Source organism: Asterias amurensis, chromosome 2 (assembly GCF_032118995.1).
Source record: "Asterias amurensis chromosome 2, ASM3211899v1".
NCBI lineage: Eukaryota > Metazoa > Echinodermata > Asteroidea > Forcipulatida > Asteriidae > Asterias > Asterias amurensis.
The window spans coordinates 5,830,602-5,857,160 of NC_092649.1; the positions used below are offsets into that span (position 1 = coordinate 5,830,602).

The 26,559-nt window shown below is 39.2% G+C and overlaps 2 protein-coding genes across 2 annotated transcripts in view; both read right to left on the reverse strand.

Annotated features, from left to right (window-relative positions):
* The window catches only part of LOC139950139 (leukotriene A-4 hydrolase-like), a 33,086-nt gene extending 29,503 nt beyond the window's left edge, over nt 1–3,583 (reverse strand). The window contains exons 1-2 of the mRNA XM_071948769.1: nt 2,329–3,583; nt 445–584 (exon numbers count right to left, since the gene is read on the reverse strand). Of these exons, the coding sequence (XP_071804870.1) occupies nt 445–584; nt 2,329–2,487 (299 nt within the window). The 5' untranslated portion in view covers nt 2,488–3,583. The remainder of the gene's footprint in view (nt 1–444; nt 585–2,328) is intronic.
* A 12,277-nt stretch (nt 3,584–15,860) lies between these two features.
* LOC139934115 (trace amine-associated receptor 1-like) lies at nt 15,861–16,928 on the reverse strand. The gene has a single exon (XM_071928401.1). The coding sequence runs from the start codon at nt 16,926–16,928 to the stop codon at nt 15,861–15,863; it is 1,068 nt and encodes a 355-aa protein (XP_071784502.1).
* Between the last annotated feature and the right edge of the window lie 9,631 nt (nt 16,929–26,559).

Genomic DNA, 26,559 nt, shown 5'->3' on the forward strand with positions numbered 1-26,559 from the left:
TCATGCGGATACGTGGTACGAGTGCAAATGACTTCTGCACAATATTCGTACGGTGGGTGTTGAGCGATGTGACAGTGTATACGGTTGGGTCGTGCGGTGTGATTTCGCAGACTACGCACAATGTATACGGATGGGTTTACAGCAGCGTCTTTTCGGAGTGAATAATGCGACTCCCTTGAGCAAGGCTATACGCTGGGAAAATGTGTCACGATACCTCAATTGCAATGTTGATTTTACACTTTTTTTTCTAAGCTGATAGCTTTTCCTGTTGAGATAGTTTACAGTACAGTTCAGCCCTACCAAAAACCCCCAAAACCATCAGTCGTAGATTGTATTTTGTTAAGTATTGTTTTAACACTGCAAAAACCCACAATTTGTTCACACTACCCCAGATATATAAAGTGTTTAATAAATAATGTCATGAATGTCATGATTTACTCTCACTTTGTTTGAGCACTTGAGGGAAGCTTTATATTTAGGGATGTACCAAGAGCTTTATCAGGTTCGGCCAGATGGAAGTCAAGCTTTTCGCCGGTCACTTCATCACACACGCTGAAGATTGTTAGATCTTTGGTGTCCAAAACCTGAAGAAAAAATCAAAACGATGTAAACTAATAATGCTTTGTTTTTATTGTTGAAGTCATAAAGTCCCTGATTTATTAAACTTATTATTGCGCCCTCTCCAGGACCAGCCTGTTCGAGAGCCCATACAATTTAACACAATTCCAGTAAAAAAAAAAAATTATGAAGATTAATCCATACGAAAACAATCAAATTACATCAAAAATCCATTAAAAAGTTACAGCAATCCATTAAAGGTTACAGCAAAAAAACAAAAATCCATTAAAAAGATACAGCAAATAACAATCAGTAAAAATTACAACAAACCATTTGAAAAAAAATAATTCAAGGCCCAACCCCCACCCACCAAAAAGTACACAAATTAAAATATAAAAATTATCAAGAATTGTTTTAAAACTACAATCATAGAGATATTAGCTAAATTTAGCTGCCAGAATACATGTATTTGGAGAGAATGGTTTTCATTTCGTTTCATTTTTTTGAAAGGATTTGCTGTTGTAAAAGAAACAAAATTATAGGGACAGTAAATTTAAGGGCTAAGGACCAAACTTGAGATTGGACAAACTTGTTTGAGATATTGGTAAACATTAGTTTCGATTTGTGGGTTTTCTAACTTACAACTGTGTAACCCTTACTCTATGGTGTAACCAACTTAATTTTAACTAATAAGCTTACTATTCATTGTTGAATAGCATACAAATAATGAGTGTTTATGAATGCAATGGTGCGAACATGTTCATGAGTTGAAAGATGGAATGTTCTATTCAATGAGGCGGAGCCGAGTTGAATGGAACATTCCATCTTTCAACGAATGAAAATATTTGCACCATTGCACAAATGAAAAACATTCATTGTTTGTTTTATATAACATCCAAGTAGATGTCTGGTTAAAAATTCACACTTTTCGTGAAGTTTTTCCATTAAATTTATGTTTATATTACACTATACAGAACACACATAGTTCTAATATATCTATGGTTTATTGGCTATTTTGGAGGTATTTAAAACTTGTTGGCGGCGTGTTGGCGGCGCTCTGGACTTGTTGTCGGCGTTGTCGGCTTGTTGTCGGCTTTTAGTAGGACCCAAATAGAAAGCCCTAAAACTAGCTGCAGGCGTACAGTGTTTTGAAAGACCCAGTAACTGAGGTGCTGTACTCTTTTTTCCCCCCGAAATTTATCATTATAATTTATAAATACCACGCCCCAGTTACTGGGTCTACGTTCGATTCAATACACTAAATTAACTAATAAAAAATACAGACGATCTGACGCTTGGACGATTCTATTATACCACAGGGGTGATACAATATGCAAGATGATTATTTACCTTTTTAAAAATGTATTTCATGGAGTTTAAGAAAAAATCAGCAGCTAAAACCAAAACGAAAAAAATAAAACTCAGCCCTCAGAAATTACCTTGCCCCCTGCGGTGTAATAGAATCGTCCAAGTAAGTCGAAAGACAACATGGCGAATATTTCCGTTCGTTACTAAATTCGGGGTAAAAAAACACCTTTTTTACAGTTAAAAATACAATTTTTTCAACAGTTTGAAAGTGGTTTAGATGCATGAGACTCTTGTGCACATTTTTAACGGTTGAATTTCGTTCAAATATTCTGTTAAGGTGCATTTAAAAATTGTTGTCGTGAGGGGTCGTGAGTTGTCGGTATTTAGTGCGACCGGACGTTAGTCCGGAAATCGGGAAACTAGTTTGTTATAATTTTACATTAAAAGTAAACATTTTCTCACCAACTTGGCAACATCGTTGCCCAGAGTTCGGACAGCTACTTGGACAGACCCATTAATCTTCCTCTCTGAGAAATTAATGTCCCAATCAAGGCTCAGTTTGGTGGTTACTACTTGTTGACGATCGGAAAAAGAGCAGAAGTCCGCTTTGCTTTCCGCCATGATTGTTGTGACTGCATAGGATGGGGTCAAAGGTTAGCCCTATATAGGACTCTTCCTCTGTCCGTCGGTAAGGCACTAAAAACTAACCTCTACAGCGGTTCGGAATTTTTCGTGTGCTCTCGGAACATTCCGGCACGGTTCGCGACGATCCCCCACGCAGCAGGTTTGGGGAGTTGTTACATAAGAGTGGACTAACCACTAGGACCTGGTTGTTAATATTTTCATGTCTAAAAGATGCAAGCATATGCAAAATGACGTCATAAGGTCATTCTCGCTCGGGTATTCTCCGATGGGCCGAACCGCTGTGGAGTTTAGTATTTAGTGCCTTCTTGTACGTCGGTCGTACGCAGAGCTAGGTCAAAGGTAAGCGTGGATGTTAGCCTTGCTCAAGGCAGTCGAATTATTCACTCCGAAAAAAGACCGCCGCTGTATAAAAACCCAGCCGTATCCACTGTGCGTAAAACCCAGCCGTATTCACTGTAAGTAACATCGCACGACACGATGCCCCCCGTACACTATCCGCATGCGGAGGCCGTCAGGCCGACAGCCTTGTAGGATCTGTGTTGAAGCCACTGACCTCATTACTATAATAAGCGAAGAGTTCCCACGGTCAGCTCATTACCATAATGCCCGCGAAAGACGAGACATGTTTACCTCACACACCACCACCACGGACGCATGATAGGGTCCAAAGGTCGTGATAAGGGAAGTGCGTGATTGGACGTCAAAATGAATAATTCATTTGCCTTACATCCTGTGTTGTCTGATAGGTCTGACGAACGATATACATATTCATGAGCTGCATACTAGCATATCCTCGAGCCCCCCCAATTTCGTCCACTATTGGAATTTTTTCAATACAACACATTAAAACGGGAAGATACAGATCCGACAAGGCTGTCGGCCTGACGGCCTCCGCATGCGGTTAGTGGTGTACGAGTGCGATGACTTGTGTGAACAGTATTCGTGCGATGTGACAGTGTGTATACGGCCGGGTGGGTCATTCGGTGTGATCGCACACACCATGCACAGAGTATACGGCGGGTGGGTTTACAGCTGCGTCTTTTCGGAGCGAATAATGCGACTGCCTTGAGCAAGGCTACGTGGATGTACGCTTTACCAGCCGTTTTTGTTTGCAAGTGTCAGGGTATTTCGTGACACTCCTGTGCGGGTGCAAAGTTGCTCTTTCAAATTACATAAAAAGAGCATGTCAGTCTATTTAAATAACTAATGTGAGGCATGAGGATTCAGTCTGCATAAGACCCATAGACAAACCTTTGTCGACAAAAGAACCCCATTCGTGAAACTTCTGGCTAGAAAATCATACGGAAATAGACCTTGTTTGCAACGCATAGGCCCGAGTTTTTGCCAACTTGGAAACTATGCAATAAATGCAAAATATCAATGCAAATCAAAAAAAGATCGCTAATGTTTGTAACAATAATACAGAATTATTCACAAATAATGTGTTGATTTTGTTGAAAACAAAACGGAGCTCTGGATCCAGAGCTCCGTTTTATTTTCCATTGAAGTGCCGTCTGACATGTTGAGTCTTGCGGATGACGACATCATATTAAACGCAAACAAGTCGACATAGGGCCTACCGATATAATTATCTCGGGATGTTGACATCTTAAAAGTATAGGATGTCATTTTCGAGATACTTGGATGTCGTCTTGCTGTGATCTCGGGATGTCGACATCCTTAATTATGATGTCGTCTATAGTGCTGTGATAATTTATCACAAATTTACGTTAATATTTACGTAAATTTTTGCGATTTAATTGTGCGCTCCCGATTGCAAATATTTACGTGAATATTCACGGTTTGTGCCCAAATAGCAAACCCAGTAATCCGTGATTAATATTTAGGCCTACTCAGCACATTTTTAACGTCAGCACCAAGTTTGGTACTGGCGAGGAATTTCAAAAAACCTGTCAACTACTAGTCTTGATCAAGGCGCTCCAGCCAGCCGCGACCTGCAAGATCCCAGTCCCTATCACTGAATTCCATACATAACACACAGGGTGCATATAGTATGTGTACAGCGTATATACACATACTGTACATGTATGTACCATCGTATGATACACGTACGGTACATCGTGAGTAGTTTCGAAGTATGAGCCACACACAAGAGGTTGAAGACACGACTGTACTCATGACTACGCTTTACTGTTCTCGCTGTACAATGTACATGTACTTCACATTACAATATGTTGTTCGTGGATTCACTGCGTGCAGTTGTTGCCGAATCATGCCGCGCACCGGGCCGGGGCACACTACGCCAACACCCTTGAATCAAGGCTAGTCAACTACCTGTAATGACAGTACGGAGGGATTATTGTGTTATTACCTAGTTGCAATTTTTTCTTTGCAAACGTAAGATATTTGTTTTTGTCCTGAGGTGTCTTTCTAATACCCAAAGAATGCTGCATGACCGCCCTAATTAATTAGTTGTTTGGTTCGCTCATAACTAATTTAAACTTACTGCAAAGATATAATAGCCCGTTGAGTGTTAAACAAGCAATTTACATTTTGTTATTTAAAAAGTAGTCATTGAAAATCAATGCAATCGTAGTACCATAAAGTCCCCTGCAGCCAAACCCTTTATGTCTTAAGAAAAGTGCGCTGAAAGTTGTATGTAACCAATTTAGACTATTTGGCATTTAATCTTTGAAAATGTACATGTCAGGAAGGTAGATTGAATGTATTAATTCATACAGATCTGTACAAACTGATGTTCACCAGAACGTGTTTAATCCACGAGTAATTAACATTCAATCATTGTATTTTCATGAAAACTGTACAAACGTATATTATCTGTTACAGCACGTCGTATGTAAATATCTTTGCTGTTTTTGAAAACAGGAGAGGACAAAGTTGTTTGAACTTCGCTGTTGATGCTAGAGTGACATCATGAGAACATCAGCATAAGTATTTGCATTGCACTACCTTCAGTCTGGAGAGTCCAACTCTAATTGTATACATAAACTCAGGCATCAACTTCAATTTTATTCTATGTAACATGCAAGCAAACTTGTTAATTTCTGTCTTTATTTTAAAAGATAATATAAAGCGCTGTTTACAAACTGCTTCCAACCAAAACTACATAAATTATGGTACACATGATGTCCAAAATGCTGTTACTGGCCTCACGTTTTGAACCTACGTGAGAAGAACTTGGGTAAACGTTGTTGCCACACTACTCAGCGATGCACAATAACACGATAACAAGCAAACCGTGCGGCTATAATTCATAATGTCAAAAAGAACTAAAGGCACGAGAAAGAAAAGTGAAACCTAACCATATTATTCACGAGGAAATTTATGCTGGAAGCTAACAGACAGCACACAATGGAACCGAGTTAAATAGTGACAATACCAAAAGTGCAACCATCAGCGCAAGGTTAAAGGTGCACCAGTCTTGGTGATCAAAGGGATACAAGTGTGTTGTCGCAAAACCACCCACTTACATTCAATGAACCATGAATCTCTGCACAAAAAAGTATTCACAAGAATATCCATACCTTTATTTTGTTTGCTTGAATTGATTTTATTAACAACATTATAGCGCTTTTTCCTACGGTTGCAAAAGGATAAAAAAAAAAACATTGTGAATGAAAATAAAAATATAAGAAGAAAGAAAATGGAGGGAAACCACGACCAGGCAAAGCCTGCAGCATTGAGGCAACGAAAGTCCCACAGAAGCCGGCAACTTACAGGCCCGGAGCAAGGCGAGAGTAACTGATTAAAAAACATATTGTTATTTTGAGCGGAATGTTTTATATTATTTAAACTTGTTTACCATTTTAATGAAATTTTGGTATGTATACACTTCTGATTTTTTGTAATTATCAATTAAAAAATCAGGCGCCAACCTAAAGGTTTTGAACAACTAAAAACACTTCTGCCGTTGACGGCGCGCGTCACAGGACAATGCTTTGACGTCATGTGGGAGTTCGCTTTGTTATACCTCCACGCTGTATCAAAGCGGATTTACAAATAATTGAAGCTCGCAACTACGACGTTTTGAGAGTGACTTACGTAACGGAGCTTTTCGCAAATCTCTCAGAAACGCGCTGGATAAGGGTATTCGAAATGATTGTGCTTTTTTTTACACAAAATCAAAATTTAATTATCATCTTATGAATCGATTTTCTTATTCATTGAAAGCATTTTAAATGAAATTCAGCGAAGTTTACGACTAGACATTTTCGTTCAAGCAGGTCTTTAAACTAAAGTCCGTCTAAAACTAAGCTTTAGCGTCTCGTTACTTGCATAAAATGATGTCCCAGGGGGTCGATTTCACAAAGAGTTAGTCCTAGGGGATATACAAAACGTGTGGCTAGTCCTAAGTTAGGATGAGTAACCCGTCCTTACTCGAGGTAAGACTATAGTCTCGGATTTTGTGTATATCTGCTTGTTTTCTCTCCCCTAAAGTCTCTACTATAGATATTCGGCATGTTTTGTTTCAGTAAGAGTTGTGGGGCCCATTTTCTGTGCAAGAATGGATCACGATCTTTACTCATGTATCCATGCATTTATACGGAGCTCTGAAGGTACCATCCGACATGTTGAGGTCCTGACAAAATTATAAACAGTATGTGATGTCACCAGTCATATTGGTCAATTCGACGGGTCGGCGCAATTTTCTCAATGGTACGTAAACAAATTCTGTCAGACCCGGTGTCGCGGTCTCAGATGTCCGGCGTGCTAAAAGCTCAGGATTACTAATACGGTAGTACTGCGTCCTTTCATAGGTGCGCACAGCAAGCGAAAGTTGTCGATTTTAGTGCCGGGCTATGAGTCAGTTCTGCGCTAGTATAGGGTGTTACTTTTAACATGTGGACCGAGAGCCAAAACATGAAATGTTACACTACCACCTCCCCAGAATTATTTCAAAAAGGGAATTCAAAGAAAGCCCTAATTCCATAACGAGGCTAAAAACAGTACGCACAATGCGCAGTTCACGCACAACCATCCGTTGTTTAGCTTCATACGTCTTGGGGCAATTATGGCGCCATCCACATCTAGCACCGTACCTTAAAGCCAGTGGACCCTTTCGGTAAACAGTATTGTCCAAGGCCCACTTCGTGTATCACAACTTATATATAAAATAACAAACCTGTGAAAATTTAGGCTCAATCGGTCATCGGAGTCGGGAGAAAATAACCACCCGCACGTTTCCGCACGTTTCGCCGTGTCATGACATGTGTTTAAAATAAATCCGTAATTCTCGATATCGAGAATTGATATTGTTTTACTGTTTTCTCAAAAAATAAAGCATTTCATGGAATAATATTTCAAGAGAAGTCTTTCACCACTACCTTCTGTAAACCCTGTAAGTTATTTGTAAATCTATGGGGTTTTTTCTGCACCGAAAGGGTCCAGTGACTTTAAGTACGATCCAAGTGCGGCAATTCTGTGCGTTGTACATCCTTCTTCGCTTACTACCCATCTCGCGGGGAAAAAAATGGACTCTTGCACTGCATAATTCTAGCGTACAATAGTCGTAAGCACAGATTTCTGCTAAGCATAGCCATGAAATTGGGCCCCTGGGCTAAAGCGGATGTCATGTTGACTTCGATGAGATTACTTTTTCCTTGTCCAACCCTCGAGTGGTGAGTACCCATCTCATCCACTGTGGAGGTAATCAGTATTGAATTGCTGTGCGCTGGATCCATTAATTCTCAGATAACAAGGACTTGCGCATTGTGCATTGTGCAAGTCATGCCTGATATCTTCGCACGAAAAAAAAACATTTCAGTGAAAACAAAATTACTTCTTTTTAAGAGTCATTTTACGAATACTTTGACCTGCTTTTGTTTGGGTCCATGCCCCCCCCCCCACAAAAAAATAAACAAATAAATAAATAACTAAAATAAAATAAAAATAAAAGTACTAAACGGACTCGGCCGGGTAAAACAAAAACTTGTTAAATCAAATTGAATTCGTAACCCGTTGCCACAGACCAGGTAACTTTGTGTTATTGGCATTCTTTTGCCGATTTGATATCCGCAAAACTGGGTCTCTCACAATCATTGATTAAAAATATTAAATGGCATTTGTGTCCTTACTGGAGTAAACATGGTAATCGATTTATGTAAAGTGTGATCAGTTTACTTTTTTAATTTTAAAAACAACACATTGCAGGTTATTTTAGAACTTGCACACGTTCATTGTTATTGTCACCACTTTTATTGTTTCCAAAATGTCAACTTACCAACAGCAGAGTGTCACTTCTTCCAGTTGTTAAATTAGGGGCAATATTAGTCTTTCCAGCATGTCTTGTGAGACAAATTTAGGCACAATCTAAAACAGTGACAGTGTTGCCTCAATTTGGGTATTCTTTTAAAAACAGAAAAAGTGCATCATAAATGAGCATACATAAATAAATATGTTTTGCTAAGAAAACAGTTGCTGGCAGTGTATTACCCACATAATTATTATGTTATCCACCATGTACATAAAACTGACACACATGTAAAAGTGTGAGATTGATCGGCCATCTGGGTATAAGAAAAAAAGTAAAAAAAAACATTAAATATTGTGCACGACGATTAAATGTAAAAATAAAAAAACCTCACTGAGCATAAACTCCAAAGGGGAATTTAGTTTTATTTGTGTTTTTTTTAGTTGATTTTATTAAATTAGGTACATATTTAATGCATTTTGAGAACCCAATAGACACGTTTAGCCCCAAACAAATTGGCCAATGGGCAATGGACAACTAGCGTAAAATAAAACGTAACCATATATTTAAATGAAACAGATAAACAAAATTCCCAAAATAGATACTAAAGAAATTGGGCCCCACAAATCTTGCTGGGAAAAAAACCATGTCGAAATATACCATTGTTATCCATAAGAGACGTTTCGTAGTCACTTTGGTTGGGGAGCGAGGAATCTAGCAAAAACACACGAAAATTCCATGGCTTGGACATCAGTTTATAACACCAGACAAATCTATTATATGGATATTCTTTTGAATATTTTATTTTGAGCATATGGTCCGTGATTCATGGTCCGTTGAATATAAGTGGGCGGTTGTGTATCGACAACAGACTTTTATCCTTTTGATCACCATCAGCTCCATGTATAATAAACTTCAAGGGCTGACGATTGCACTTTTGGTATTGTCATTGTTTAAAAACTCCGGTTCCATTGTGTGCTGTCAGTTACCCTCCACGCATAGATTTTCTAGTGTGAATAGTAGCTGTGTATGATTCATGGTTCGCTGAATAATGTGGCGATAACAAACTTTTATCCTTTTGATCACCATCAGCCCCATGTATAATAAACTTCAACAGCTGACGATTGCACTTTTGGTATTGTCATTGTTAAACTCCGGTTCCATTGTGTGCTGTCTGTTACCCTCCATGCATAGATTTTCTTGTGATTAGTAGCTGTGTATGATTCATGGTTCGCTGAATAATCTGCAATAGTGAAGTTTGTTCTTGTATCCGTTTTTTTTATTTAAAGACACTGTCATGTGGGTGTGTCACTGAAAGACTTTGAATGTGGCAAACAGATCCATCAATGTCAGAAACAGCGCGCAAATTAGAAAGAAAAACAAGAAAGCAAGCAAGCCATCAAGCAGGCAAGCAGGCAAGCAAGCAAGCCATCAAGCAGGCAAGCAGGCACGCAGGCAAGCAGGCAAGCAGGCACACAGGCACGCAGGCAAGCAGGCAAGCAGGCATATAAGCAGGCAATCAGGCAACCAAGCAAGCAGGCAACTAAGTAAGCAATAAAAAAAATAAAAAATAAAATACCCAAATAGACATACAAACAATGAAACTATTTGACATCATAAGTTCCTTCACATAATCGTTACCTCCTTTATTTATACTTGCACAGTCTCGCGCAGATTTGAACTTCCGGGACCATTGTGGTCCTAACCTTATGGAGTTTTACGTTGGGGAGATTTCATTTCGTCCATTACTTTAGTCTAATGTAGTTTGTGACCATAAGAATGACATATGTTGTTAAAAATGTAATACTAATTAACAACATATATATAAAAGTAAAAAATAAAGTCAACATAATAACAAAGAAAAAACCGATATTTAAACTTGACAGGTTATTTGTAAAAAATTAAGAATTGTGCCCATCTCCGATCAAGAAACTTACACAGACGCTTGTTTTGGCCGCGCGGGGTGGAAAGCCTTTTCATTGGTCGCTTGGGCGTCGGCTTCCTCTAAAATGCGTCACGCGTTTATCTAACGCCCTTGCGACCATCGTGCGTCCGCGTATAAACCAGGGGCCTTTCTCAAACCACGGCTTGGGCTCCGGCTCAGGCTTAGGCTCCGCGTGCAAATACCAATGCACAAGCGCAGACTGTTGAATGAGGTGCATTGTGGGATAGATATTAATCAAGTTTTGCTACCAGCAAGACCACAATGCACCTAATTCCAAGCTTTACGCGCGCGCCCCAGTATTTGCGAAAAGGTCTATGCATTTAACCTGCATTTTGGAGCAGCGCGTATTGCATGGATATCAGCACGCGGAGCCTGACCTGGAGCCCAAGCCGTGGTTTGAGAAAGGCCCCTGCTTTTAGTAGTTTCACATTCGGGCGTAGATTTACAAAAGGGGTTTCAAAACATTTAAAATCAAACAAACATCCTTGTCCCAGAGTTTTACTTGTGTCCATAAATATACTTTAACCGATAATTGTGTATTTTGTTTAAAAAGATAAAACTTATTTAAGCAAGCTCTAATGGGTATTTTTGTTGCTCAGATTCGGCATTTAGAATAAATTAAAGCAAAGATTTGATTAAAAATTTTTTTTAGTTCTTCAGTTGTCATGTGTTCTCGCTCCGGTGAGTGCGAGACTTGCACAGTCTATACACACTGTGTAATAAAAACAGAGGAAGTAGGATATAAAACAGAGCTCGTAGCATATGTAAGCATAGAGCTATATATTGTAACGGGCACGTCCGCACCGTTAAAGGAACACGTTGCCTTTGATCGGTCGAGTTGGTCTTTGAAAAGCGTTTGTAACCGTTTTTTATAAAATGCATATGGGTAGAAAGATGTTGTAAAAGTAGAATACAACGATCCACACAAACATGCCTCGAAATTGCGTGGTTTTCCTTTTACCTCGTCGACTAACACGTCGGCCATTTATGGGGGTCAACATTTTGACTCCCATAAATGGCCGACCGTGTTAGTTCGCACAAGTAGAAGGAAAACCACGCAATTTCGAGGCAAACTTGTGTGGATCATTGCATTCTACTTTTGCAACATCTTTCCAACCATCTGCATTATTTAAAAAACGGTTACAAAAGCTTTTGTTTTTACCAACTCGTCCGATCCAAGGCAACGTGTTCCTTTAATGTCGAGCAGTGATGTTTCAGGCTACAGAGTTCCACAACGTCAGAGGGCGGGCTGCCGGTCGTCAAACTTCTCTTGGTCTTCTGGGGGGACTTATTGGGACCAGGGGAGGGGTGGACAATAGTCGCTATTATTTTATCACTTAGTAAAAGGGACGGGAGAATTGATCATAGAAGGGGGAAGGGGTGGGACGACGACTGGTTCCTACTGAAGATGAAGGCTGCAAAGGCTGACTAAGGGCTGACCAAAGGCTAAAGTGTTATTGGCCCTAGAACTCTTAAGAGACTGTTAACTCCGAAGCGTAAGGGTTTACTTTCAATTCAACCGGAATATCTGCTCATTTATTCTCTCTTCTCTTTAATTATTCTTCCATTTCTTCAGGGTTTTATATATTGAAGGATCTTTATTCAGTCAAACACAATTAATTAACTAGTAGTATATCTAGGGGATGACGATGAAGAACTACATGTAAAATGTCTTGCTAGTGGCGGTCACATATGCGGCGACCGTCTTATTTCTTCACCGGGTCTGTCCAAGTCACGAACTAACAACTAAGAACAAAGAACAAACGGCAGCCGTACAACGCTCGCCTTTATATAGATTTAGGTAGGTCGCAATTAATAAGTACGCATGAGCTCGCGACCTAAAGTAACTGGTTACTGTAATGCAAATTAGCGCTTGCGAACAAAAGTAACTGGTTGCGACCAGATAAAAACACATCTGTTTAATCGTTCCATCTAATGTGTTTTTGATTCTAGTCATTCTCTCTTTTGGGTTTTGGTTGCATTATCCCTAACGCTTTGCATCCTATGGAAAAGGCGCTTTATAAATTCGGTTATTATTATTATGCTAATTAGCGCTTCGACCAGCGACCTAACACGATTGGCTAAACATGCTTTGCAGGCGTGGCTTATACTCAACGCTAAACCATGGGTAATAAAGTTTACATGTAGTTTTCCTATGACAAGGTCAAAGTGCATAGGCTGTTTCACGTACGCAGTTTATATACGTGTACAGACAATTATTGTATTATTTAACGTTAAACAACATGCATCGGAAACTTGTGAATACTTAATTATCTCAACGAGATCTCAGCTGGATAATTCTAGAACATTCGCTCATAGATTCTTAACAACTGTTCATGAAAACCTTAAGGATTCAAGTAATAAACATTCATTGGCACTACAGGTAAATATTGTCAAAGACTGTATCGTGAATACTGCTAAAAATGTGCAAGTTTCAAGCACACTAATAATTGGATAACTCTCCGACACCATTTTATTTGACAGCTCTATTTTTAGCAAAGATCCCTGGGGAAAAGGCACTTTTCGCCACAATATAATGACTAGAGCGCTAACTTGCTCTGCGTTTTGAAGCCACCCTGTGCGCAGACCTGTTTGATGTGTTCCGTGAATTTTGAATTTTAAGAGAACACGCATTGCCGCGATTATTTTACATTCGGTGTGTGCGCATACGTACGCAACTGTCCACTCGCGTACGTCCGCGCGACGAAAACCGTAACTTCGACTATTGGTTGCCGTACTAAAAAAAAATTAACGCGCCTTTTAATCATGACGCACATGACGCTCGCAGTTTGTGCGCTGATCAGCAGATTGTGCGTTCACATTTACTGCATTTTTGCTTCGATGGCACAAAGAAAAGAACAAACGTACTATCATGCAAATAGCCGTACAATTGTCGTACAACATTTCAAGCTTTTGTATTGGTTTGTACATAAACATGGATGCGCCCACATGGCATTAAAACCTTAGTGCGTGTATAACGGGGTGTTAGCGCTCATTGATCTCCATTATAGTGGAGATCAATGTTAGCGCTCTAGTCAATGTTTATAGCTCTATGATAAAGTTATCACACAAGCGCGAGTGGAATACGGAAAAAAAAGCGCTTCTGCGTCCCCATTGATCTCCATTATAATGGAGATCAATGTGCGTCCCTATCCAACGAGGCCGAAGCATAGATATAGAATAGAATAACTAGATCGGCCGCGCGTACATACGCGGGTTCTGGCATGGGGGCTGCCATTGCCTATCTCCCGTGTACATTTTCTGTGCGTTGCCGTCAGCACGTGACTTGTTGCCGTCAGCACGTGACATTTAGCGCGTCAAAGGCCTATCTCCCGTGTTCATTTTCGCGCGTCGCCTTTCGAACGTGAATTTTTTACCGCGTCCATGGCGAACAATTTTTTTTCTACACAGGCAATGGCGCGTATGTACGTGCGGCCGATCTAGTTATTTAATTCTATATCTATGGGCCGAAGGCCGAGTTGGATATGGGACGCAGACGCGCTATATTTTCCGTATTTCCACGAGCGCGCGTGTGATGACGTATTTACTACCAAAGTGGTTTTTCACAAATGGGATGACATTCAGAGATTTCGCAAGCGTTCACACCGCGCAAACATGCAATGAGAGTACAACATGTTGTTGGTTACCCCTGAACTAAAAATATAAATTAAATAAACAAACGAAGTAAATAAACGAAGTAAATAAAGTAAATGAAGTAAATACTACAAAGCAACTCGTTCGCACCTTTGTAACCTCCCGACTTGACATGGGAAACTCTCTCCTCTATGGACTGCATAATAACCAAATTTACATCCAATACATCAAATGCCAAAACATCATGGGGTGAAAGATCAATTACTTCTGCTGCTCCTTCATTATGGAGCGACTTGCCGGATTATGTTAAACTTTCTCCATCAATAGCTTTGTTCAAAACTTCCCTCAAGCCTCATCTATAATGAGGACTTCATAACCTTTTCCCGTTTATTGTGTCACTGCGCCATGAGCATATTTAGATGGATACCCGCGCATTATAAATGCCCACTATTATTATTACTATTAACTAAATAAATAAACATAGATAATTATTTAATGATGAAATAAAATAACAAAATCACGACAAAATTACTAAAAGGTGAGAAAAAATAGGTAAGTAAATTTTCAAATATTTTGAGAAAGTTTGAGAAAATGTCGCAAGGATTGTAGAACATATTAAAAGTTGTTGTAATTGATATAAAGCTCAATTCCCCCGAAAAGGTTGGCCAGGAATGTTGAAAAGGGGCTTAAGAAACGCTACGAAGCCTAAAACACCCCACGTAGCACTAGTAAGGACTTACGCACTCGATTGAAGTTACGAGTGCTTCGTGAATATGACGCAACTCGCTAAGAACGAACTAGTAACACGTAAGTGCTTACTGAGGCCTAAAAAGGCTTCATGAATAAGGCCCCTGAATGCTACAATCAACGAACGACGCGAATACAGATTGCAAACACTTTTACTTACTGTGTTGCAGTGTCGTGCAATCCGAAATGGTTACAGACTATTAATTTATCATCCTCGTACACGCAACGGACGTCTGGGTACTGCACGCCGTGTGCTAGTCTATCGGACTAGTGCACGGCGCCGTGTGCTAGTCTTCGGATTTTGCCTCAGATTCTATTACCCTTTTCAAAAACCACGGCTTCGGCTTTAGTTTTGGCTTCAGGCTCCGTCCTCTCGTCTGAAGCCCTGAGCGCGTATACGCAAAGCACGCGCAAAATTATCATAACAACCAAGGGGCCAAGCTAGCCTAAGCCGATTACAAAGCCGAAGCCGCAGTTTCGAAAATGGCATATAAAAATTATGTCAGTTTGAAATATTTTTGGGTGGTTTTGAAACAGATTCCAGGTCAAACTGACACATAATGCGTCAGACTCACCGGGGCTCGGAACCCGGGTCGTTTTTGACCCGGGAGATTAAAGAGTGCGGGAGATACATTAAATCGTAACATTTATTCATAATAAATAGTGTGAATTGTGGGCCTTACAGTTATTATCATAAACAAGTGACGCAACGTGCACAACAGAGAGCAATATAGTTACCGTGATTTACAAACACTTTAAAACAATTTGCAGACTATTTTTAATGACGCAGTAAAACCACTTCTATTATACCGAAGCGTAGACTCGCCGTTTCGATCAGTATGCTCTGATCGTCTTCTGGAGAAAGCAGCTAGAGATTAATACAACAGTTGATTATTGTTTCTGACTGTTCACACTTGCACTGCTAGTCACAGCCATTGAACTGTTGGTCACCCCGGTCACCGTGTTTTCGCGGCTCTGGTCACCGTCGACCTTACGTTGGCACAGCAGGGCGAACACGGTAATTGGAGATCGAGCAAGGATCAGAAAACGGCGTCTGTATGTGTCGTTCATTGCGAAGTAGATAACCACATTCCAAAAACTGTTGGAGTAATGAAGCCAGTACAACGCGAAGTAGACGTTCCATGGAACCCTTTTCTTTGCCAAGATGCTGAAGATACCAACCGTGACGTGAGGGGCCCAGCAAAAGTAGAAGGTAAAACACATGATGCAGATCATCCGGAAAAACTTGATTGCCCTCTTCGTCTGGGTGGCACGGCCCCCATGCTTCCTTGTCAGGAGCGATCGCATCCGGGCGTTCTGTTTGAAGGCCCTCAACACTAAACAAGAAGTAACACAGACGGTGATCATGCTGGGCAAAACAAATATAATTGTGTTTAGTAAGACAGAGACCACCTGATCAATGTAAGTTGCTGTGCATGAGCTGAGTCGATAGACAAACTTGTAGGCTACTTGCTCCTTCAGGAAGAGCGGTATGAAGACAAAAACGGGGGTGCACCAGGCGATGGCGATGCCGAACAGGACCAGTTTCTTGGTGACGATACGGCTGTAGCGGAGGGGATGCACTACCGCGATATATCGCTCGATACTCATCACGGTCATCGTTAGGGGTGATATCTTCTTTGTTGACGCTTCGACCGATGCCACCAAGAAACAGAGAAGATCTCCGTGCGGCCACTTCTTAAAGATTGTCGGGTAAATGGATGTAGTCGCTACAAGACCGGTGAAAAGATCGGCGAGCGAGAGAGAGATCAGCAAGTACCCGTGACAGTTCCGAAGTGATTTGGTGGAAACGAGTGTCACTAAGCTCATGAGGTTGCCCACAACGGTAAGACATGAAATGAGGCTTACAGCGCTAGTTTTCAAGACGCAAGAAACATCTTCGGAGCAAGTTGAAAAGTCTAGCTGATTGTTCCAAGATGACGAGTTATTACCTGCCATTTTGTCTTTCTTTTTGACAACTAGGCTTTCTTTTGCAGAAAGAAATAGGTACTGAATGTGAAGAAATAGGTACTGAATGTGATGAGATTAGTTTTTAAAGTTGTCAGACAAAGTTGTTGGATCTGTACGCAAGTCTACAAGCACGGACAACCGTCACTCGGTCGAGAAAATACAGGTAAAAAACGTGAAATAGTTATGCCCGTTTCTAAGTGAATAGGAAACTGCTAGAAGAGTAAACAAATTGTATTTCGTACAGAGCAGTACCGTTATTTGATATTATCGTAGACGAGCAACAGCACGTTCTTTATAAGTACTGACCGAATCACAGACAGACCACGCCTCAAAAGAAGCTTATTGGTCAACCGTCTTTGCACTTAGTTGCTGAATTAGTGGCTAACGGATTGGGTCACTGCGTTGTGCTGAAGCATGCAGCATTAAGCCCGGTTCATACTTCATGCGAATGCGAATGCGAAGGGAATTTGACGTCACTCCCTCCTTTCGCAGCGATATTCGCAAGGGAGTAGAGCAAAGGGCAACTAAGGGCAACTGCGACTTGTTCGTTGCGAATTTGTTACGTCAAGATTCGCTTCGCATTCGCATTCGCAGGAAGTATGAACCGGGCTTTACATCGCCACCCCACTAAATGTGAGAAGAAAAAGCATCAAGCTCATAATAATTATAATTGTTAGTATACTTTCCACATAATATTCTATGGACAGATTTGAGAGCCCCAAAGGGCATACAAAGTGTGCCCGATATTGTGTTATGGGGTTTGTTTGTAATTGTAATTTTTACTTTTTAGTGTAAAGAGTAATATTTTCAGATCCTTGAGTTGTTTGTAGTAAGTTTTAATGGTTTCATTTAGGTGTCAGCTGGTCTGGCCTAAGTTTAAGTTGGTAAAAAAAAACATAATATAAAGCACGGACTATGTGAGATAAGAACCAGTTTTAGGAGTGTAAAATCTGAGAAACTTTGCACAGTGTAAAAAACAAATTAACAACAAACAAAAACAGAAAAATTCCTAATCACTTAAATAATGTTAAAGAATATCCAAGTAGAATGGCAATTAAATTTAAGTGACCAAATCTATAAAGAGAAAATAAAAAATCCATAAAAAATATGTAAATAAATAATTTAATGAGTAAATAAACAAATAAATTAATAAAAAAAAATACAAACATAAGTAAACAAATTAATAAACAAATAAATACATTTACATATTAATATATAACCCCTTGATATATAGTATAAGTTAAAAGTAAATTGTGGAATTGCACATAGTTGTTATGAAAATGTAAACGGATTCAGCAGAGACCAATTAAGAAATTTGAGCTGTAGCTACACTATCTTCATGCATCAGAGCTTTTAAAAAGGTTGGCAGAGAAGTTAAAATGGCACAAAAGTCTAGACCAGATTTAAAAAAAAAAAACTTCGAGCGGCATTTTTGAGTAAAAGTTGGTAACATACCTGATTTAACTAATTTGGGGTGCTGAATCCGAAAATGGTGGATACCAAGGCTAATTTTTAGTCCTTGTCCCTGAAAAAACCCCAAATTTAAAACAATACAGAAAACCTAGCAGACGACGGACTTCTCACGTCAAAAATAGTCAGGGTCTGCTGTGGTTCCATGATGTTGTCAGGTACCTGGGTGCAGGTCAGGTATCCGTAACAAACTTTTGAGTGTACTGGATAGATCCTGCAATCAAATTGCACTTTCAGAGGGACCAACAGGTGCTTTCAATGTCAATTTGAAAATATTTGAGTTAGTGTTTTTTCTAATAAAGAGTTATTTATTATTTGAACATAATTCCTCCGTTGTTAAAAGCACAAACCGTTGATTATATTCTCTTATAATGTAGGACTACACTATTTAAACAGGTAGGCCTACCAGGTGTAGTCTAGACTCAACAATGATACTTCATGGCTTGAAATTATCATACCAGTCAAAACAAAATTTCGATTACAATTCTCCCTCGTTTTAAAAAGTATTCTCCACAGTTTACGAACCAATCTAACTGTTGTAGGCTAACAACTGCAAAAAAATCCAGTTTGTTTGTTTGTTGGCAGTATAACGCATTGTTAGTCGTGTTTGTACACACGGACAAATTTCACACAAGAAAACGATAGTAAGATTCAGAAACAAAGGACAACAAAATATGTATCCCCTCCATTGATAAAACAATCCTCCCCTCTCTTTTCAGCTGGGTGTGAAGAACAAGGGAAAAAAATCTCTTTATTCATTATTACCGCTCAATCCACAAGTATAGACTCCTACTTTGTTTTTGTATGTCAGCTTTTTTTGTCAGAATAGTTCAAGATACTTAGAGTGCGAAAATCAAGCAACATTTTGAAGTGTTTCAGTTGGATGTCACTTAATATTATGTCCAATAAATAACCCAATGTATATAAATTATAAACAAATGTTTTGTAGTATTTGGGCTCCCATCCCTGTCCTTACAGAGACATTTCTATGAAAGAAAATACAGAATTAAAGGGACACACCGGCCGAATTGGGCTATTTGGGCTACAAAATAGACTAAGATATGACTTCAACGGTCTTCCAGGAATGAAGAAGAACAGTCCTTACAAAAAATCATCAAATTTAGCCGTTTTTGAGCATTTTAAGACAAAAACGCAGGTCGCGTGATTGTTCTAACCAAAAAGTGGTACAAACAATCACGTGACCTTCCGGGCTAGTTTTACTTTCAGCCGTCTAAAAGTAACTTACTTAACCAAATTTAAATATTTTTTTTACAAAACTATTTACGAATAATTGACGAAAAAGATCATGTATTCAAATTATCGCTACAAAATTTAAATAATGGTGAAAAATCTAACGTAAGATTCACATTCAAAGAGTCCGTGTAACGGAAGCTTGTTATATGGCCGCTTTTTTTTTTTCTTCATTGTTCGCTAAATACGTGACATTTTGATGATTTTTTTTACAGCAACCATCCATAAAAACATTATTTATGATTCTACACCCCTAAATTGCGTAAACGGTGAGCCGGTGTGTCCCTTTAATAGTACACAACACATTCGATTGAATAATGACTTGCGAAAAAACACAAATCATCATGCAGATGGACTATCATTCAGAAAACTGATAAGCAAACATATAAATTTAAACATGTAAATTTCCTTTGGGGAGATACAGTTACATGACATTACAAAAATGCCTCTATGGAATCGACGCATCAAAGCATTCCATTCAAGCTGATATTTCCCAAAATCCAATAGTGTTTTTCCTAAAATTAACCTGATTTTATGTTGTTATGATGGAAGTATACCGGAGAAGGTATCCTTGTAGTACTGAAACAACACTGAAACACATACAACAGCTTGGTGCAAGGAGGCATCTTCTTTTCAGTGTATGTCATTCTTTCCAGCATCCACTTATGTACAGAGTCATCTTAATCAAAAATCATATACTATCACATTGCAAAGAAGTCCACTTTTTTGTTTAGCAAAACAATTTGCCTCAGTTTGTACTCCAAACTATGATTGCTAATATCGAAGATACACACACCTTTCATGAATGATTCATTGCTGGGAACCGTCCTAGCTGACATACACAAATAAATAGGAGTCTATACTTGTGGATTGAGCGGTAATAATAAATAAAGAGACATTTGTTTTTTTCTTGTTTCTCACACCAAGCTGAAAAGAGAGGGGTGGATTGTTTTATCAATGGAGGGGATACATATTTTGTTGTCCTTTGTTTCGGAATCTTACTATCGTCTTCTTGTGTGAAATTTGTCCGTGTGTGTACAAACACGACTAACAATGCGTTATACTGCCAACAAACAAACAAACAAACAAACTGGAATTTATTTTTTCAATTGTCAGCCTACAACAGTTAGATTGATTCGTCAACTGTGGAGAATACTTTCTAAAACGGGGGAGAATTGTAATTAAAAAACGAGTTACTTTAAAATCCTATGAAATCAAATTTTTTGACAGGTAAGATAATTTCAAGCCATGAGTGTGAACACTAAAAGCTAACCTATTCAAAAACAGGGAGCACTGAAAGTTGATATACAATACAATTTTCTGTATCATTGTTGAGTCTAGACTACACCTAGGCCTACCTGTTTAAGTACTGTAGGCCTACATTATAAGAGAAAAGAATCAACGGTTTGTGCTTTTAACAACAGAGAAATTATGTTCAAATAATAAATAACTCTTTATTAGAAAAAACACTAACTCAAATACTTTCAAATTGACATTGAAAGCACCTGTTGGTCCCTCTGAAAGTGCACTTTGATGCAGGATCTATCCAGTACAATCAAAAGTTTGTTACGGATACCTGACCTGCACCCGGGTACCTGCCCTGTATGGTATCCGGACAACATCAATATGGAACCACAGCAGAACCTGACTATTTTTCACGTGAGAAGTCCGTCGTGTGCTAGGTTTTCTGTATTGTTTTAAATTTGATTTTTCAGGGTGAAGGACTAAAAATTAGCCTTGGTATCCACCATTTTCGGATTCAGCACCCCAAATTAGATTAATCAGGTATGTAACCAACTTTGACTCAAAAATGCCGCTCACTTCCTTAACTAGAGCCCTTTTTTAGAAATCTGGTCTAGACTACAATTGCAGAATTCGATCGGATGAGCTGACCAGAGTCTGGGAAATATGTGGATAGCACTCGGATGCAACAAGATCCTGAGTGGCGAAGTGAGGTGTAAAGAGCGCTCTCGCTGTGATCCTTGCTCGAACAGAGCAACCATTGTGATATTCACACAGTGGCCCAGACGCGTAATGTTCATCATTGACTTAAAGGAACACGTTGCCTTGGATCGGTCGAGTTGGTCTTTGAAAAGCGTTTGTAACCGTTTGTTATAAAATGCATGTGGGTAGAAAGATAATGTAAAAGTAGAATACAATGATCCACACAAACATGCCTCGAAATTGTACGGTTTTCCTTTTAGCTTGTCGACTAACACGGTCGGCCATTTATGGGAGTCAAATTTTTGACCCCCATAAATGGCCGACTGTGTGAGTTCGCACAGTAAAAGGAAAACCACGCAATTTCGAGGCAAACTAGTGTGGATCATTGTATTCTACTTTTAAAACATCTTTCCAACCATATGCATTTTTTTTTAAACGGTTACAAACGCTTTTTATAGACCAACTCGTCCGATCCAAGGCAACGTGTTCCTTTAAAGGCAGTGGACACTATTGGTAATTAATCAAAATAGTTATCAGCAAAAAACCTCACTTGGTAATGAGTAATGGGGAGAGGTTGATGGTATAAAACATTGTGAGAAAAGGCTCCCTCTGAAGTGCCATAGTTTTCGAGAAAGAAGTAATTTTCCACGAATTTGATTTCGAGACCTCAGATTTAGAACTTGAGGTCTCGAAATCAACCATCTAAACGCACACAACTTCGTGTGACAAGTTTTTTTTCTTTCATTATTATCCCGCAACTTCGATGACCGATTGAGCTCAAATTTTCACAGGTTCGTTATTTTATGCATATGTTGAGATACACTAACTGTGAAGGCTAGTCTTTGACAATTACCAATAGTGTCCACTGCCTTTAAAGCGCTGTAACACTTCCATAGAGCATAACACTTTCATGGACGTGGCTTTCGGAGAAAGCCGGACGTGTGGAACTCCTTCCCTATCAATTAAATTATAATGAGAAACTGTGAGTAGAGTGACATTGTGCCCTTTCGGCACCGGGGGCGCTTTGGATAGCAAACTTACAGACGTAATTACTACTCGGAAGTTGACGTGGACACGCCTGCAGCGAGAAGTCGTTTCAAGGTACGTACTGATTACACACAATCCTTGAAGATGAGAATGAAATTGCGTTTACCACTTCACCGGGCTCTCAAAAGACTCTACTACAATGTATTCACAAACTCATATAGATTTACCATTAAAACCAACGGGGCCTTCAAACATAGCAGACTACTGGAACACAATGATGGCACCTGAACAGTCAATCACATCGAGGAAGTCGATCAGGTCTCAAATTTCACCAAAATTACACCAAATTTAACGTTTGAAAAAAGTTTGAACCAAACTTTGGATTTGTATAATTTATTAACACCATCTTTTCAAGTAACAATTTCGTTTACGCACCACATGTGACCCATTTTTTCCTTGTCTTTCGGGCAAAAGCGAAAGTTTTAAAAACGTCCACCAGCCCTGCAGTCAATATCAAATGGAATTTGTACATAGGTTAAGTGATAATTTATTTGAATTCATCATGATAGGGTCGTCAGTTTCGGGGGAATGAGACGTGAATTCTGTCGTCAATGTTCACGACTTAAGGCACAATAATTCATGTGTTTTGTAACGAAGTCGTAACTTTTGACGGAAAGAATGATTGGCGTAAATATTCACGACTTGGGACACTCGTAAGTCGTAATAATAATAGTAATAATTTTGTCAAGACTAATTGATGTCAATATTTATGTACGATGCCTTTCATGGCCAACATTGAATGGGGCTTCCAGGAAGTACATTTGTTTTTTTGTCTTGGTTTAAATGTGCTTTATTTTGCTTGGTACCTCTTTTATTAACCGTGTCGTAATGTTGCATAAGTCAGTCTGATTTCTACTACAGTTTATGTCCACTCCGTTTGTTTGTCTGGTTTTGTTTCATTGTTTTGTTTTGTTTTGTCTTTTGTCTTTTTTTTTTTGCTTGTTCTTTATTGTTTACTTAAGTCTATTCTTGTTTGTTTAAGGCATTCCGTTTCTAAGCTTCGGCTTCCTGGGTAATGCCTCCACGTATTAGTTTTATTGTATCTATTGTTTTGTTTTCTTATTTAGTGATTACCCTTTGTGGAAATAAATGTTCGTTGAATTGAATTGAATTGAATTGAAGTAATATCTACTTGTAATAAAGTCATTCATGGTTTAGCTGGCACCAATGTACGTTCAAGAGCTCACAACCTCCCTCAAACAACTTATACCGGTAGTTCGCAAGTCCATACATGTTGTCCAACCCGTCAAGAAAGTCATACCCTATAGACGATGTGACCTGTGACATCACACAGGACTTCCTGCAGGCACGATGTGTACACAGCCTAATGTAAGAAAACATAAAATCTTATATTTTATGGAGATTGCATTGCCCAATTTTAACTTTTGATGGTGAAAGGGGGTAGATCTCAAAACTTCTCCAGCTTTTACTTTCATAACTCTTGGTTTTATGTGGAAGCTATGACACAAACTTACAACTTTTCCATGACCAGTCCAGTATCTTGTCTGCCAGACTAGCCAAAGAATGAAAAAGGTCTCACTTATGTAAACAAAGTTTACATGATCTATAGGTGATCATGTACTGTGTACGCTGCTCAAAAACTATAGTGGAATAATCTCAATCCTTGTATTAGAATGTCTGCTTCACTTGATGTGTTTTGGCTCAAGCTAGCCTGAGCCAAAATCTGGAACCGACGCCGTTGATTCGAAAAAGACCTAAGTCGCAACTCTCACAATACACAGCTGGTATAAAGGGGGTCACTGTTTTTGTCTGAAGAGAAATTGTTATACCATGAACAAAACAGACTATGATTTAGACCATGGGATGATCGCTAGAATTGTTCAAAACCGTAGTCCCCACTTTTGGACCACGCGATTTTTGTGTGTAGGTATGAAATAACATACAGAAATCCATTACTTGCTGTTGCTTAGCGAAAATCCTGCACCGTATCGCGAAAAGAAACAATTACGGCGACAAATAGTGATCTAGAAATCCTCGGAAGCCTGCGATGTGGGTGACTTCATTCGAAGCATTATCGTGTTTCGTTCCCACACTGTACCGTTATAACATACAGTGTAATTCTTCAAACCCCTGAATAAAAGGATGCCGATTTACAGGCTCGTTCGACAAAATTGTAAGTTATCTCACAAGCGCGAGTGGAAATACGAACAAAATAGTGCGTGCTGCGTCCCATAACTCGGCCGCGCGTGTGATAATAAACATTTAAAACACGCACGTCGTAGCAACGAAAAACAAATGGCATTGTACTTGATGTTCAATGAATAAAAATCATGGGTTTTTGTTGTAGGCCTTTGCATGTAATCCGACAGAAAAGGGGAAAATTTACATTGTTCCTATTAAACACTGTGAAAAGGTTCTTGTACTGCCGTGAACGATTGGTCAATAGTCCCAGTGTATACAGACGTTGTCAAAAAATACTGTTTTTGACCTAAAATGACCCAAAAATTGGTCTGTTCACGAACTGTGCAGTTTTAGAGCTTAGCAACAACCAAATTCGGAATCAGTACCATTGAAAACCCTTGTGCGTCAAATTTCATGCGGTCCGGAGATGGGGACCACGGAACCCCCAAAATAGGCCCCTTTTCAATACCCATCCCATGGTCTAATAGTCTGATACTGTGTAAGTGACTGCAACAACCATGCACCGCAAAAACTATGGTGTTAAATTAACACCAAGGATGTTGTCACATCCATATAGATACCACACCAACAAAAGAGTAAAAGTAACACCATAACGGTGTTGAAATAACACCAATTTCTGTTTAAAGATTACATTGGTGTTATTTTTAACACCTATGATTTTAAATTTGATTTTCTTTTTGGTATCTATATAATATGACAAAACACATGGTGTAAATATTAACATCCTAGTTTGTTTGCAGCTAGGCTCTAAGTGCACGATCTCCATGTCTATACTCAACTCGACGATATTAAAGTATTTAAACTGTGTGTATAATAAAACAGAGCAATAATTAATGGCGAACCATAAGCTGTGGGCGGGGTGGGTGGATTTGAAGGGAAACTGTCTTTGCAATGCCCCCCCCTTATTTACTCAATAGTTCTCGGGTAATAAATGTTAAGTCATAAGGCACACTTTAGGGCTTGCAGTAAGTCAATAATGATACGTGTGTGATAATATAATATGCATAATCAATAAAATGATAAGCCTTGTATGTGTCTCTTTCGTTCTCGTTATAACAATAATAGAGAGGTTTCGCAAAGTCACCGATACTCTTACGTGAACGGATACGTCATAATACGTCATCACTTTTTGAGGTCCATGTGACGTATAACCGTTGTACACAAGTTAGAATAGTCGCTCAAAACGGGAATCTGTCGCCATACACGTGTAAACAACGAGTATATTTTGTTCATGTTTTTGTAGCGGATTGTTATTTTTTAATGTACCAGGTTTTCACCATGTCTATTAGAGGTATCATACATGGATGTAGTTGGACATTTTGTTAACCACCATGCTTCAGAAAAAGAGAAATGGCGATTGTCCATAGACCTTATCGCAAATACCAATGCGCAAGCGCAGACTGTTGAATGAGGTGCATTGTGGGATAGATATGAATCAAATTTTGCTACCAGCTAGACCACAATGCACCTAATTCCAAGCTTTACGCGCGCGCCCCAGTATTTGCGAAAAGGTCTATGGTGCAGCCATTTGGTTAATAGCGCCCTCTTGAGCCTCAAGTTGAGGGTATTCGTTAGAATTTTGCGAAACCAAACTACACAGCTCACTTGACGCGAACGCGTACGGTTCGATACATGTATGCGTATCCGTATTCGCGACTCAACGAAACCTCTCTGTCTCCATCATGTGATCAAAATAATAGAAGTTTTTGTCACAAAAAAAACACCAATTTTATTCATCGAACCA

What these genes read in the sequence shown, in the direction of transcription:
- LOC139934115 (XM_071928401.1), bottom strand. Translation starts at nt 16,928, where the DNA reads ATGGCAGGTAATAACTCGTCATCTTGGAACAATCAGCTAGACTTTTCA.